Here is a 15394-nt window from a genome sequence, read left to right as displayed (position 1 = left end):
CCCAAAAGATGCCGACTCACCCTCTTTTGCGGAGTTGTGTCAAGAAATGGAATCCTCCTGCGCGGTTCATTGCAATAAATCTCTAAAGTGTCCCGAACTTTGCGACAGCCGGTTTACTTCGTCAGAATCCATTCCTGACTGTGGCTGACCCGAAATGCCTTCAACAGTCAAGCTTGCAGAGTACCTGTTCACACGTCTTCATCAGCTTGGAGTGCGCTCCATCCACGGCGTCCCTGGCGACTACAACTTGACTCTCCTGGATCACATTGAGCCATCGGGACTGCACTGGGTGGGCAACTGCAATGAGCTGAACGCGGGATACGCTGCCGATGGGTATGCGCGGATCAATGGCCTCGGAGCACTGATCACCACTTTCGGGGTTGGGGAACTTTCTGCTGTCAATGCCATCGCTGGCGCATATTGTGAACGCTCAGCGGTGGTGCATGTGGTTGGCACACCCGAGAGGTCTGTCCAGGATTCCCGTCTGAAGGTCCACCACACGTTTGCAGACGGGAATTTTGACCGTTTTGCCCAGATGCACGCCCAGATCACGGTCGCGCAGGCGAGTCTCTGGGATCCTCTCATGGCACCAGAGCAGATTGATGCGGTGCTAAGACAGTGTCTATTGCAGAGCAGGCCGGTCTATATCCAGGTGCCGGTGGATTTGGTGGATGCACCTGTCGAAGCAGACCGATTATACTCACAGTGTCTATCTGCGGCTGTCACTTCGATGAACAGCACCATCACACCTGCCCACGACACGGTGCTGTCGCTCGTGCTGAAGAAGATCAAGACGGCCAAGCACCCGGCCATCCTGGTTGACGGTGAGAGCAGAGCCCTCGGAATCACCGAGGACGTCCAGCACATCGTCCGACTCACAAAGTGGCCTACCTGGGTCACCGTGTTTGGAAAGGGCCTCGTGGACGAGACGGCTCCCAACGTCCACGGCGTCTACCGGGGCAGCTATGACCCCAAGGCAAAGGCATTCGTGGACAGCTCCGATCTCGTGTTATGTTTCGGCCCTCACTTCAGCACTACCAACACCTTCGACTCGACGAGCATCCCCCCACAGGCCGTCACCATCAGCTACACGGACAATGAGGTACGGATAGGCGCGCAAATCTTTCGCGACGTCCGAGCCCGGGCCGCGGTGTCGGGCCTGCGCGAGGAGCTGAGTGCTCTGGCACCGACGCTGCCAGCGGTACCAGGACCGGAATTGCCAGAGAAACATCCGATGGTGTGTCATTCGCTACTTCCAAGCAAACAGAAAGTGACCCAGGATCGACTTTGGCGCGTGCTCGCCAACTCCATCCGCCCGGGGGACATTGTCCTCGGAGAGACCGGCACTGCCGGCTACGGCGTGCAAGAGATGTCCCTCCCACAGGACACCAGGGTATTCGCGCCGGTCACCTGGCTCTCGATCGGGTACATGCTGCCCGCGGCGCAAGGCGCGGCCCTGGCGCAGAGGGACCTTCTCCTCTCCGCCCCGTCCAGATCCAACGGCGACACCAAGCCGGCGCGCCCGCGCACCGTGCTCTTCATCGGCGACGGCAGCTTCCAGATGACGGTGCAAGAACTGAGCACCATCATCCGCGAGAGGCTCGACGTGGTCATCTTCCTCCTCAACAACGACGGGTACACGATCGAGCGCTGCATCCACGGGCTGCGGAAGAGTTACAACGACGTCGCTCCGTGGCGGTACCTGCAAGCGCCGTCGTTTCTGGGTGCCGAGGCCGACGACGACGACGACGACGACGTCTTTACGGCCACGGTACGCGACTGGGGTGATCTGCAGCGGGTGCTGGCGTCAAAGGAGATGACGAGTGGGAAAGGGTTGAGGATGGTGGAGATTGTCCTCGATCGTGAGGATGTGCTCGAGGGGCCTTTGCTGGATTTGTTGCAGGAGGAGAGGAAGGTTGCCTTGGGCGGAGCGAGTCAATAGTAACCAACAAAATAATGTGTACAGACTCTAAACGGCGAAACTTTGGGCATTTAATCTTGTGATCCTAACATTCAAGACTATACGCGGTATGACGCATATTGCACACACATATTTGCCATATATACTCGCGACATTACATCTGGCCCAAAGGTCAGAGATCCGAGAAACGATGCTCCTCATGAGAGAAGCAACAGGGGGAACCCTCCACATCAATTTTCAAGCTGCTGGCCCCTTCTTCCCCAACTTGGGCAGATGCAGCCTGATCTCCTGCCAGAAGCCGAGCGGCTTGTCGACAAAGCTCGCCTCGTACGCGTCAATCACGGGACGCTCCCAGACCAGATCTGCCTCCTCGGGCTTGACGATCTTGGTCTTCTTGACGATCTTCCACCCCACGTACAGCAGCGGACAGACGAAGCACATGGTGTAGTAGGAGAAGAAGACGCCGACGTCCCACCACCCGGGCAGGAAGGTCGTGTACCCGTACGTGCCGACGATGAAGATCATGAATATCATGGCCACCCAGGCCACGTACGGTTGGCCCCAGCCCCTGTATGGCAGGGTGTTGCGGTCGTAGCCCTGTGCCTTGAGCGCGCGGTAGAAGAAGAGGTAGATGATGCACTGTTCACCACGTCCGCCGGGTTAGTTAATATAATATAGCTACCATCAAACGCATGCACGAGGAGGTTCTTACCATCACGATAAAGTCGATGATTTGAGACGCCTCGGTGAGATTGGTTAGCCTGGTGTTTTGAAGTTAGAGTCTCTTCTGGTTTGAAACGATGAGGGACGGACGGTGCGCACCAAGTAATGACTTGCGTACTGCTCGTGCCCAGCGTGAGCAGCGACAAGAGCGGAAACAGCATGGTGACCAAGAAGCAGTAGATGGGCACCCCGGCCTTTGTGCATTTCTGCAAGAACTTCGGCGCATGCCCGTCGAGCGAGAGACCGTAGAGCGTCCTGGAAGCGCAGTACCTGTGAAGAGAGAAGCGTCATCAGTCTTGGGGAACTGTCACCAGGAATTTGAACTAAAACGTACACGTAAGTGTTTCCTGCCGAGAAGATACTCGTGACGAGAAGAGCGTTCACGATGTCCGGGAGAACGCTAATGCCCATGTTCTGCATCGCAATCACATAGGCCGATGCGCCTGCGGTGCCGGCGGAACCTCCATTGAGAACGTCGTTCAGAGTCGGATCGTTGTAGGGAACTACGATGCCGACGCAGAGAGCGCCGACAATGAAGAAGATGCCGAACCGCCAGTAGACTGTCTTGAAGGCCTGTTTGAGGTGCTTCCGCGGATACATGGCCTCGCCGCTGACCATGGCCACATACTCCGGGCCCACAATGGTGAATGCAGCCATGAACAGGGCTCCCAGGAACCCTTCGAAGCGGCCGAGGGCGCCGGTTGTGACATACTCTGCAAAAGCCTGCACTGGGTAAGTAAGAGTCGATGTAGTGCATGTTGAGAATGTCTCACCCCAGGGTTGTTCCAGTATCGAAATCCGTATGCATCGTGCTGCGGGTTCCCTCCCACCTGAACTCTGTTATCAAATGCCGATGGCACCAGGCTCAGAAGTTGTGCATACCATAGTGACAAAGGTAAAGCCAAAGACGATAAAGACCAGGATCACTTTGCCGCCCGACAGCCAAAACTCGGATTCGCCGTACCACTTGACCGCAAAGAGATTGATCAATCTGACATGTTAGTACTAATCAAGAACTACCAGCTGTAAGACCCAACTTACCCGTAGAGAACAATACACCCAAGGCAAATAGCGACCTTGGGGATGTTGTCGGACCAGTAGGTCAGCACGAGGTTCAGCGCCGCAATCTCCCATGGGATCAAGACAGCCTCGTAGATGAAAAAGTTCCAGCCGACCATGAACCCGAAAGCCTCGTCGACCCATTTGGATCCCATTCGAATGAAGGAGCCGCTGACGGGCATGAAGACGGCCATCTCGGCCATACAGCTGTTGACGAGGCCGAGGGCGCACGAGTACAGGGTGAAGGCGATGAACAAGCTGCCGGGTCCGCCTTCGATGAGTCCATATCCAATGCTGACGAAGAGCGCAGTTCCAATCGAGCCGCCAATCGCTATGAGCTGCATCTGCCGATTCGACAATCGTCGCTTGAGGGAGTCGACGTTTTCCACCACCGCCGCCGCCTCGCCTTCTTGCACCTCATAGCCACGCTTCTCGCTCATCTTGTCTATTGACTGCGAGGGTACGGACTTGATGGACGCCATGGGAGATGAGGATTTTCAGCTGTGGTGACAGACACGGGATCAGCCCCGGGGCACCTGAATATCTTATAGAACATCATGGCCAACAACGTTTACTGCCGATTGACAGCGGTAAGACGGACAGGATTGCGAACATGATTAGGTCCGTGGCCAAAAATGATCCAGCTTCCTGACAAGGTAAATCCATACGATAGGTCAGAGAGAATTGGTACCTTTGAAAGCAGGAAACATCGTCCAGCCCGAAACTGGTTGATAAATGGAGACTTCTTATCAGTCGTGCTGGGCCCAGATCAGCAGCCGAACCCCAAGGCCTCGAAGATAAAGGCTTCGGCATATCTTGGCCCTGCGTCTTCACTCTTCCTCCCGAAGTTGGTTACTTGGCATTCTGTTCGCTTGTATGGCCCTCCCACATGGGTTCACCGTGTCTGTGGATGCATGTCAGTAGTGGACTTTTGTACCGCACGCGAAGCTGTTCGGATGGCACTAGAATCTCGGTAACAAATTAGAAGTCGATAAATTATAATGCTCGCTTCCTCAGAGAGAGGCTGTCTCTGGGCTTATTTTGCTGGTGACATTAGTGAATACCCTACGGAGTGCTGTCCCAAGACGTCCAACTGCTTTCGCAAGAGCTGCCTGCTCAGCAGACGCAAAAGTCAGGCGGAAGTAAACAACGTCCTCTTCCTGGGCAAGAGTCCTTTCAAGTTCACTTGACATCTGGCCCTTGCTATTGACAACACTAGTGGACTTCAACAGGGGCGTCCGAAAATGGCTGCCCTTGCAGGCGAGCACCCCCTCCTTCAGCCCCTCCGCATAGATCCTGGTCTCGATGTCCAACAGTGCTTGGTGTCTTGCTTCTGCGTCCATTTGTGTTCGTGATACGTCCATCAGCTTGCTGCAGTCCACCTTCAACCAGATGAACATGCCCGCGCGGATGTCGTCCCAAGAACATATATCCGCCAGTATTCCCCTTCCAAGTTCCATTTCCATGGCTTCGAGCATCCCTGTAGCTTTTTCCTGGTAGTTGCCCGCCAAAGCCTTGAGCCAATTCAGGAATCCCTCGTGGCCCCATGTCTCCGACAGCAGCTTATACACAGCCAGCTGACTCAGGCCGCTCGGATGGATGAAACCGAGGTCATGTGCGGCTTGGAATGTCTCGACAATGGCCTTTGGCGCTGTCAGCCAACCCAATCTCAACCCTGGCGCGAGAATCTTGGACGTGCTGTCGAGTCTCATCACGCGTCCTGCGGTGTCGAGCGATAGGTAGGACGGCGGCGAGACAGTATCTGACCCTCCAAGACCTTGTGGAAAGTGCAGATAATAATAAGGGTCGTCTTCGAGGATCACAATGTCGTGTTTCTCGGCCAAATCCATTATCTCCTGCCGGCGATGCTGCGGCTGGGTTATGCCTGTGGGATTGTGTCCGGTGGGTATCGTGTACAACAGCCTCGGCGCCCGCTTTCCCAGATGGACTTCGTCCCAGGTTGACAGGATATTGTCTAGGGATTGAGGAGATAGACCATCGTCATCCATGGCAACAGGGACCAGTATCAGGTTCAATGCTGCGGCCGCCTCGATCATCCCTGAATACGTGTATTCTTCCACCAGGACAAAATCACCGGGGTCTGTGAAGTTGCGAAAGGCAGTTTCCATTGCCGGTGTGTTTCCTCCGGTAAGACAGATCTCCCAATCTGAATAGGGTGGATTGTGGAGATATGAGACGTGGGTGGTAAGGTACTGAATGAGCTGTTCGTGCCCAAGGGAATAGCCGTAGGACAATGCAATTGATAGATCGATCGAAGCTGACACGTCTTGCTTGTATACCACGGCCGTGTCTTGCTTGCCTCGGGGTCCGTTGCCATTCATACCCTGACCACTCCAGGCACTAGCATTGGGCAAAGAATATGTAAATTCCACCTTCTCGAAAGGATATGTATCTGGCGATGGACGGCCTGTGCCTAGGCTGATCATGTCTTCGCCCATCTCGGCCACGCTGGCTTTCAGCGACGATGGCTGTCGAACACGTCCTTCGCGGCTGAGAAACTTGCTGACATCAATACTTGACTTTGGTTTCTTGCTATAGTATTCAGCCTTGAACAGGTCTGCCGTCGTGATTGGGGCCAGAGTCCTTGCCAGTGTACCAAGGTCTCGGAGTGGAGGACTGCCCTGACCAAGTCCATTGGGTCTGGAGACGTTGTGGGCGCATTGTCCAGGTAGAGCATTATCAATAGAGCCCATGCCGCGCCTTTCCAACAGTCCAGTAGGGACGCCCGCACGGGTATAAAATCACCCCTTTGATCGTAGTGTTTCCGAAAGGCCGAGCTGAACCTAGAGGACTGTTCACACTGATAGCGTCAGGCTGGCTGTTTTCCGATACAGTATACCCTAACCTTGCACGCCGCGATCTTGTGAGTAAGTAAGGATGGCCACCAAATAGATGGCGCGATCGTGGGTTCATATTTACTCGGTGCTTCGTTCGGCAAATGGGGTCCACGCCTTGTCGAGCCCAAGCTAAGCCTGATGGGGGCAAGAAAAGGAGACGCCGTCAACCACAAGGGCGTAGATCGGTGGTTCTTGTTGTAGGGCGGCGTACCTCGTGCTCAGCGAATCAATCCTCACCACTGGTTATCGCGGAGTCCCTCTCGACATTGCTAACGTTGCAACGTCGGCTGGGGACAAGCAACAGTGAATGTGTCGATCCAGTTAGGGCTGGAAAAAGTATCCCTACTGGGATATGACCTTCCGATGAAACCTGGGACCTCAGTTATGCGAGCCGAACACGCGTTCAGCGCAAGGTCGATAGAAATCCAGATTCTGTGTCATCCACTACCGTGGGAAAGAGCAGGGATTTTTTTGGCGGCCATGCTAGAGCTGTCGCTTCGTGATGGTCAATGAGACCCTGAGAGTGAATAGGGCCAAGCGCGCTGCCGTGTCTGTCTGTCAACAGCATCATCGGCGAGCCTTGCAGGACTGAATGAAGTGCAAGGCATTCTCGGACACTGCACAAGGTATTTAATACTTTGCCCTATGAAGCCTCGGAAAAGCAAAGAAAATGACCATTTCGGTAGGCAGAGGATTTGAAGTTACGGACTCCTTCGACAACAGGAGGCTCGAAGTCATCTATCTATACTTACAGGAGTCAAAAAAGAATATTAAAGAACATAGTAATTCGACCCTTGGAATAAATAGGTTTATAGATGGTTGTAGATAGGTGACCTAAAAAAAACAAAAATGAAGAGAGTGGGATTCGAACCCACGCGGGTTGCCCCATCAGGAAACGTGGTGTCAAGACTGAAGCCTTAACCTGACGCCATAACCAACTCGGCCATCTCTCCGAATAATGGTTTGATACAACTGACTGCGTAACAGGACAATTGTTGACAGAAGTATTTGCAAAGAAATATATAAACTCAAATTTCTTCTCGCTTGCTTACGTGAGTGCAAATGCCAAGGTGGTCTCGGCGTCAAAGGGCTTCTTTCCATACCTTGGCATTTTGTTGACCGGGCTCCACTTTCGGTCCTTATCGGTCGCCTTGTCACAATCCACGATGTCTTGTTTTCCTTCTAGACAGGATAACACCTCCAATCTGGCATTGATGCGTTGTCGACCGGCGTATAAACCTTCCAATGCTACTCGAAGCTCATCTAAGGGTCCTGTGTGATCATTAACAGTATGGAGCCGTAATCACCACGATGGTGGTCGGAGAGTCAAGCCCACCATCAAACGCACTGGCAACCAAAGGTACGAAAGACCCTAGAGGCATTGGAGCTTTATCTTAGCCTAACCTCATCAGACTGTCGTGTGTGCAACAGAAGGCGAATACATTGCGACCGTACCCTGCCATTCTGCACGAAATGTGCACGAAAAGGTGTTGAATGCCCTGGCTACGGACCAAGATTCCGTTGGACGAATGCCATTGCTGTCCGTGGTCGTTTCAAAGGCCGTGGCGCGCCTGATGCAGAGAATACTCAGTCTCTGAACCTGGATGCTCAACCTCTCCAGAGAGTCAATGATGAAACAATCTGTACCCCAAACTACCAGTTCGGTCTTGCCTTGGCCCAGCAGCTGCCACCATCCACAGCACAACGTCTCCTTGAATATTATGCCGCCAACATTGCACCACTGATGGTCTGGCTTGACTCGGACAAGAATGAGTATAAGCGTTTGGTCATTCCTCTGGCAGAGAAGGATGTGATCCTCCGTCTGGCAGTTCTTACCATCTCCGCAGAACACATGCAAGATGAAGACTACCTCCCACCTGGATTCTCCCAGTCCACGGGCGAAGCTGCGATTCTCATGATCACCGAACGAGTGCGTCAGATGACGGAACACAATATGGACGATCCACAGATCGACGTCAACGGAGGAGTCACTGCTAACGTTCTGGCCGCAATGCTCATCCTCTCAAACCATTCGCTGGTGAAGTCTGAACTATCTCATGCACAATCTCACAGGCAAGCCGCCCGGATTCTGATGAATTCACTGGCATTGAAACGACCTCCTGATGATGACCTCACCATCTTTCTGAAAAACCAGTTGGCCATTTACGACGTCCTGTGCTGCACAACATTGTTCAACTACGAGCACGTTCAGCACGCTATTTTGCCACATCTATCACAACCAGACGTCCCTTTTGGTGATTTCCTCAAGATCTTACACCAAATCACCGTAACGTCTTTCCGTAATGCCAAGAATGCGAGACAGGTGGAAAATCTTGAAGCGGAATTCAAGCTTGCAAGCGGCTCGACTTTGCTGGCTGCAGGGACGCTCACACAGACGCTGACCGCATTGCACAGAAGAGACTTTATTCGACTCGTCCAAGCGTACCACCATGCTGGAATCCTCTACGCGTTGACTCGTCTGAGCACATCCTCTGAGAATGACGAGGAACGGCAGATGGTACTGCACACGGATGAGCTTTTCAAAGTGCTAGACCAGTTTGAGGACATGAACGTGGCCTTGCATAACTTGGCATGGCCTCTGTTCATTGCCGGAACCTCTTGCCGGGGCGACAAAAACCGCATGGGGTTCATTAGTGGGCTTTGCCAGAGGTTATCGGCGAACACGCGATTTGAACACTATACCAACATCTCAATCTTTCTCCAGGAGCTCTGGCAAAGTTCGAATTCTGACTGGACACTCCTTGCTCGTCAATGGGAACAGAAAGGCACCCCGATCATAGCCGTCTGACGCAGTATGCTGGTTTTTCCTGCGTCTTGTGTCAACGAACGGAAAGCAATTTGTTTACGGCGCCTTGAGGAATTGCTGGTTCGATCAATCATAATCAACTAATTCGGGCTGAAGAACTCCGTCTAGACTCTACAACTGTTGGCTCTATTTGAGGTACTCCCGGATCACGTCTTCTGGCGGATCCTTGTGCAAGAAATTTGGGACTCTCTCAAACATTTCCCACCCACTGCGCCGCAGAAATTCCGTTTGGTCTTTGATCCATTGTTCAACCTCGCCCCGTCGGATCATTTCTCCGGTGTCCTCCTTTTCGGCCAGGCCCGCCAAAACCAGATCGATCCGGCCTCGGAGGCGGGTGAGCTTGTCCTTGAGGAACAGGTTGATCATCAGGGCCATGTCGTCGTTTGCAGGGTCGACACTCCGCAGGGAAGAGTACCGGTCGTCCATATTGGGATCCGCATACGTGTAGCTGGTCACCATGCTGATTCGTTCGGGAACATTGGTCGCTCGCAGGGCCGCGTGCTCGGTGCACCCGCCTTGCATGATGACAGCTCCTCCGATTGTCGGGCTTTTGACTCTGACGATGGACCCGTCGCCGGTCTTGATGGCTGTCTCGCCGCCCTGCATGGCGCTCGTGTCGCTCAGCATGACCACACACACGACAGGGACCTGGTCTTTGTGCCACGAGTCGATCGGGACGTTGTCGTACACGGACTTTTCCAATTCGAGCGGCGATTGTGGTGGCAGGGGCGTCTCCGTGAGCTTATAGACGCCAGCCAACCCTTCGGGGCCGAGTTGGATGTTGAGCATGCCGATGTCGCCCGTCTTGTAGAGTCGACGGAGCGGGAACCCAGCGGCTCTGTCGATGGCAGCCTGAGTGGCGGGATGTTGCCATGCCTGAAGCATGAACTTTGCCGACTGTCGCTCTCAGGATCAGCCTCAAACCCGTTTCTAACTCCATCTCTCTCGCTTCGCGCTCGCTAGGAACAGAGAATCAAAACCAACCTTTTCATGACCGGCCACATACGCCGGAGCTCGCTCCCACGACTTGAGGTACTTGTCCAAGATCGGCTTACTGAGCATCTCCCGTCGCAGGATGCGCACCCCTTCGGCGGAAAACAGGGGGAACGGGTCCGTGTAGCACAGATCGGGGACATTGTGCGGCGGCTTGGGGAGGCCGACTTCGCCAAACGTGTGGCGTTGGGCGGGTGGTTGGAACGCGAGGTGGATTGCTGGGTCGAAGTCAGGCAGGTCGAGGTCATCGAGGTCATTGAGAAGTGTTGCTGGGTCTGCCGCCGCCGCCGCCGTGGGGATGGCAGTCAGGGGAGTTGCGATGTCGGCTGCCATTTTGGGTAGTCACTGAGATGAGGACTTGGTTGTATGGGCTTCACTTGTTGGTATGGGATGAGCAAGTGGTGTTGTCTGAAGGGCACGCTACATTCTTTATCTCTGACAGGTTTGTCCTGGACCTTGAAGTAGTAGTACCTACACTTCTCCTTGTCAGGCATCACTGGAAGACTAGACTAGATTGGAGAGAGGGATCGACAGATAGCGGCATGTTATCTATCTCGATCAGGTATATTCATGGAGAACCTGATTATCGTTGTTGTACACCAGTCCGTACGAGACAGGCAGATTGATCCATACACCCCCCACGGGGCGCGAGGAAGATTTAGGTGACAAGTTCCAGACCCGGAACCAAGCGAAATCCACAGCCTTCCAGTTCCAATTCTGCAAATGCTTCCCAGCGCCTTGGTGTCGAACTGTACCGACTACACTGTTCCATTTACGGTAAATATATGCATCGTGGCATTCTTGGCTCTTGACTGGGTGCTTTTAACAGCCTTGCCGCTTGGCCACTGACTGATAAGAAACCCCGAGACTAACTAATGGTTTGTTATCTACCACCCGTATTGAACCTCGAATTTGATCGAACTAGGAGGTAAGGAGGAGGAGACGGAGAAAAGAGAGTTTGGTCACCATGCCTGAATGTAGTTAGCAATGCGAGCAGAGCGACACATTCCCCCTCCTGAGCTCTCCACGCTTGCCTCTCCAGAACTTCGACGCCTCGGGTTAGACGTCGCTCGATGATCCAATGATGCGAGGATATCAACGAGACGGCACACTTCGCATGTCGGTGTAAGGCGAGTATGGGTCCGGGCATGGCACATGGAAAAGGAGAAAGGGCGGGGTGAGGGTGAGGATCAAACTGACTGAGCAGAGCGGATCACTCCACGATCTCCCTTTTGCTACTCGAACGGGTATGATGCGTGTGGTGGAGGAGGACGATTCCTATCAAGATTGTATGAACAGCCCACCAACGACCAAAGGGGGAATATTTGGGAGGTGCCAACGCCGTCCTGGGATCTGAGGGTTCAAGGGGAACAAGATCGGTCCCGCCACTGAACCAGCCTTGGTCTTTGGCTGACAAGGGACTTGTCGGATCTTAGACGAAAGCTTCAGCGAGATGAGAAATGATGCGAGATGGTCACTAGATCGCACAGCGGTAGATATACTGCACACGTGAGCTATTGTCGCTGCACCACAGGCTGAGGATCTGCGAAATGGAGTGCTCAGTGTTAGGTATGGCAGATAAGGGAGAGAATATTGTTTACGTCTCTTCTGACAGTGGTGGTAGGTCCCTGCTCTTAGCATATGTGGCATTGTGTGCAACGAGACTGGTGTCTCTTCCAGGTATTATTGTCTGAACTTGAATCAACACCCTCTTTACCATTGCTTTCTCATTGCGTCCAACAAGGACACCCCGTTCGTGGCTCTGGAACGTCCGATAGGGCAACATGACCACGATATCGTCCTTCAGATCCATCTATTCGACAGCATTGTGCTGTCCGCCATGAACTGTCAGCCAGAAGATACCATGCCAAACCCAAGGCCAGCCCTTCTCCAGTACATACCTTGCCGAACATGCAATGGAAAGGCAGGATGAGACGTTGTTAATCACTCCTAAGTCGACTCGTATGGATATGCCTGTGGTCGCGTCGACTTGCAAGAGGCAGTGGTGGCTCGGACGGCATCTTCCCTGGCGAATATCTCCAGCAGGAACAGGACGAACCCCTTCGAGGTGTTACAGTGGATCGCCGCTCAAGCATGACGTTGAGGGTCGATTGGCATGATCAGGATCTCGTGGGGTACGTTTGACGGGTTGCAAGTGACAGCTCGACGCACATCTGCATTGAAGGCGGTCATCCTCTCTGCTCGACCGACGACCGCTATGCAGACAACGTGCATCACATGAGCGAGGCTGTCTCCTGGTCGGCGACTTCGACTAATGCGCCACGATGTTCTGTATCGCCTCGACACCTCCTGATCCGGCCCTGGTCGGCGACAAGTGGCGGGACCTGTGGATGAGTCGTCTGGAAGCCGGCTGGAACTGGATGGTCGAATGGCATGAGCACCAGCAACGCGACGAGTTCCGCAAACACGCTTCAGTCCATCAAGACTATTCTGCCATACAACGCCCCGTCTGCCTCGTCGGTGCGTGGTCGTGCGAGTGCTCGAACGTGGTGTTTCGCATGTTACAACGCCTCGAATGTCGTGCAATGGCTTGACAGGACCATCGGCCCATGGGTATCCCAACTTCGCTACATCTGGTCCGCAGATAGGGTTCTTGCAAGAATCCCTCCAGTGGTGCGATAAGTGGTTGAATGGCAGGGACACGGTAATCAATCGTGAACGAGGCGACACACTGCTGTTACTCGCAGAACACTGTGCCTATTCGTAGGCAGTATGACTCAAATTCGTCCTAGCCGTTTGGTGGCCGAGAAGAGCTGGCTGGGCTGGTGGACTGCCGTTATCATGACTCGCACTATGGGATTCTCGGCTGGACGGCGAAATCTTCATCTCTCAATCTCGGATGAGCACCTTTCAATCTGCTCTCGCATGATAGTTGGCTTCGCGGCCGGTCTGGGGTGTCCTGGTCTCGATCTCGACCTGCCTGGGGCGGCAGGTTACTCATTGCTAGTTTGACCATTGGCCAACACCTTGAATTGCTCGGCGCTCCGGCAATTCAACGGCCTCGTAGAGCGGAAAAGGGAGTATATTGATGTACTGTGGCTGTGCAGACCGTGTAGATGGTCTAGATGATTGATAGATCGTGGCGCTTCAGTATCCGACATCTACATGGCATTTATTTTGTCGCAATTTCGATGTCTCGATGTCTCTCTGTCCTCTTGCCACGTGTTTGTGGAGGTCGGCCGGCAGTGACACGGCGATTCGACGCGACCAAGATCATTTTCAGCCGTAGATATCATCCTAGCCAAGCATACCCAGTCTCATGGGCAGGAATGTGATGTTCAGACTGCGCGATTGCTAGGGCCCAGGGTCATTCTCCATACGTGGCTGGACCTGGACAACAGTTCGCTCTGACAACGGACTGGAAGCCGACTTGTCTGCGGCATCATGATCGTCGTTGGGGATTGAGTGGAAACGCTGTGTGTATCTCCAACATCCACTCGTGCCCCTGTGCGCCGCGCATTGTCCGCTGAATCGCCGGCAGCACGGTTCAGTGTCGGTACAATCAGCCAATGTTTTCGTGAGGCGATTCTCCGTTCTCCCCATCTTGTCCCCACTATCTCAACTGCCTCATACGGAACGAAGTATTCCTCCCGCGCATATGTCGGCTTTTTACAATGTTCGCGGTCTCAGCGGCCTAAAAGGCGGACTGGGGCGTGTCCGGGCACCTTGGGTGGTGGGTGTCATACCACGATACTGTCTCATTTCATTAGCTAAGCGGCAGCCGTTGACCCTGACTTTGAAAATCCTACAACGTGGGATCAAGAGACAAGGCCGCGGACATAAAAAGGTCAGGCGGCATTGCTTGAGCATCTGAATCGCTCGGTGATTGAACCTGAAGATATCCTAACGAGCTTCGATATGTCGCCGTCTCGTCTCGAAGAACCACTCCCCAACGCGCCGGCGGGAGGCTTTCCCAAGCACCTGGCCGAGGACTCCCGTGCGGCCAAGGTCGACGCATTTGACGCGAGCAGTGCCACCGTTGACGACGTCGTCGAGTCGCTCATCCGCACTGGAGGCTGTATCGTGCGCAACCTCGTCAGCCGGGACGACATCAAGAACATCGATGCCGACGTGCGTCCGTACATCCTCAAAGATCAACCGTGGCAGGGCGACTTCTTCCCGCCCGAGACGCGCCGGGTGACGGGCCTGGTGGAAAAGTCGCCCACGTTCACGCGCAAGGTCCTCGGCAATGAGCTGTACCAAGAGGTCTGCAATCGACTCATCTCATCGACACACGATGCCTGGCTGGGTCAAAAACTTGAGCGGTCGGTCGCGCCACCGCAGGTCAACAACACCATCGTCTTCTCCATCGCACCGGGTGCTAAGCGCCAGGAGCTACACCGCGATGACATGAACTACCACAACGAGCTACCGGCGCTTGCCTCGCATACCGACTACAATATCGGCCGCGATTGTGCCGTGGGACTGTTTGTCGCCGGTAAGAAGACGACCAGGGCCAATGGCGCTACACGCTTCATCCCGCGCAGTCACCTCTGGGCTAAGACGCAGCCGCCTAATGAGGACCTCTGTTACTATGCCGAGCTAGAGCCCGGTGATGCCTTCATAATGCTGGCGTCCGCCTATCACGGAGGGAGCGCCAACACCACCACCAACGAAGAACGGCTTGTGTTCAGTTGTTTCATGATCAAGGGCATCCTGCGGCAGGAGGAGAACCAGTTCCTGGCAAACTCGCTCGACAGCGTCAGGCAGTACGACGCCCGGCTGCAGAAGATCATTGGCTATTCCGTGTCGATGCCCTGGCTTGGATGGGTTGACTTTGACGACCCGCGAAACTTGTTGTTGAACGGCGGTCAGGCCAAGGAGAAGATTGACCATTATGGAAGTTGATAGTGTCACTTTTCATATCCCATAAACTATCGAATTTGATTTCGCGTTCGTGGTGGAGCCAGCTGCAGTATGTTGTAGACATATCTCTATTCAGCCGCCATGTATCCCGATTTATCCACGTGTTGATAGATGTGTCCTCAGCCT

At 54.0% G+C, this 15394-nt stretch overlaps 7 protein-coding genes and 1 non-coding gene across 8 annotated transcripts; 4 read left to right on the top strand and 4 right to left on the bottom strand.

The window, feature by feature from the left end:
• Positions 1-154: 154 nt before the first annotated feature.
• Positions 155-1942, top strand: Z517_00864 (uncharacterized protein; the record flags this gene model as incomplete). Its single annotated transcript, XM_013433827.1, has 1 exon — positions 155-1942. One exon carries the CDS (start codon positions 155-157, stop codon positions 1940-1942), a length of 1788 nt encoding a protein of 595 aa, XP_013289281.1.
• Positions 1943-2158: 216 nt separating this feature from the next.
• Positions 2159-4185, bottom strand: Z517_00863 (uncharacterized protein; the record flags this gene model as incomplete). The annotated part of the gene is made up of 7 exons (XM_013433826.1): positions 2159-2560; positions 2634-2682; positions 2744-2914; positions 2979-3367; positions 3418-3474; positions 3527-3635; positions 3686-4185. The coding sequence occupies 7 exons, from the start codon at positions 4183-4185 to the stop codon at positions 2159-2161; spliced, it is 1677 nt and encodes a 558-aa protein (XP_013289280.1).
• Positions 4186-4716: 531 nt separating this feature from the next.
• Z517_00862 (uncharacterized protein) lies at positions 4717-6417 on the bottom strand (the record flags this gene model as incomplete). The annotated part of the gene is made up of 1 exon (XM_013433825.1): positions 4717-6417. One exon carries the CDS (start codon positions 6415-6417, stop codon positions 4717-4719), a length of 1701 nt encoding a protein of 566 aa, XP_013289279.1.
• A 994-nt stretch (positions 6418-7411) lies between these two features.
• Z517_00861 lies at positions 7412-7514 on the bottom strand. Its single transcript has one exon. It is a non-coding gene; the product is annotated as a tRNA-Leu (tRNA).
• Positions 7515-7872: 358 nt separating this feature from the next.
• Positions 7873-9370, top strand: Z517_00860 (uncharacterized protein; the record flags this gene model as incomplete). Its single annotated transcript, XM_013433824.1, has 2 exons — positions 7873-7921; positions 7974-9370. 2 exons carry the CDS (start codon positions 7873-7875, stop codon positions 9368-9370), a joined length of 1446 nt encoding a protein of 481 aa, XP_013289278.1.
• Positions 9371-9514: 144 nt separating this feature from the next.
• Z517_00859 (uncharacterized protein) lies at positions 9515-10714 on the bottom strand (the record flags this gene model as incomplete). Its single annotated transcript, XM_013433823.1, has 2 exons — positions 9515-10285; positions 10373-10714. The coding sequence occupies 2 exons, from the start codon at positions 10712-10714 to the stop codon at positions 9515-9517; spliced, it is 1113 nt and encodes a 370-aa protein (XP_013289277.1).
• A 1952-nt stretch (positions 10715-12666) lies between these two features.
• Positions 12667-12936, top strand: Z517_00858 (uncharacterized protein; the record flags this gene model as incomplete). Its single annotated transcript, XM_013433822.1, has 1 exon — positions 12667-12936. One exon carries the CDS (start codon positions 12667-12669, stop codon positions 12934-12936), a length of 270 nt encoding a protein of 89 aa, XP_013289276.1.
• Positions 12937-14260: 1324 nt separating this feature from the next.
• Positions 14261-15250, top strand: Z517_00857 (uncharacterized protein; the record flags this gene model as incomplete). The annotated part of the gene is made up of 1 exon (XM_013433821.1): positions 14261-15250. The coding sequence occupies one exon, from the start codon at positions 14261-14263 to the stop codon at positions 15248-15250; it is 990 nt and encodes a 329-aa protein (XP_013289275.1).
• Between the last annotated feature and the right edge of the window lie 144 nt (positions 15251-15394).

Source organism: Fonsecaea pedrosoi (genome assembly GCF_000835455.1).
Source record: "Fonsecaea pedrosoi CBS 271.37 unplaced genomic scaffold supercont1.1, whole genome shotgun sequence".
In the NCBI taxonomy this organism is placed as follows: domain Eukaryota; kingdom Fungi; phylum Ascomycota; class Eurotiomycetes; order Chaetothyriales; family Herpotrichiellaceae; genus Fonsecaea; species Fonsecaea pedrosoi.
The sequence above is the reverse complement of the archived record's forward strand: the minus strand, read 5'-3'. Positions and strand labels throughout refer to the sequence as shown.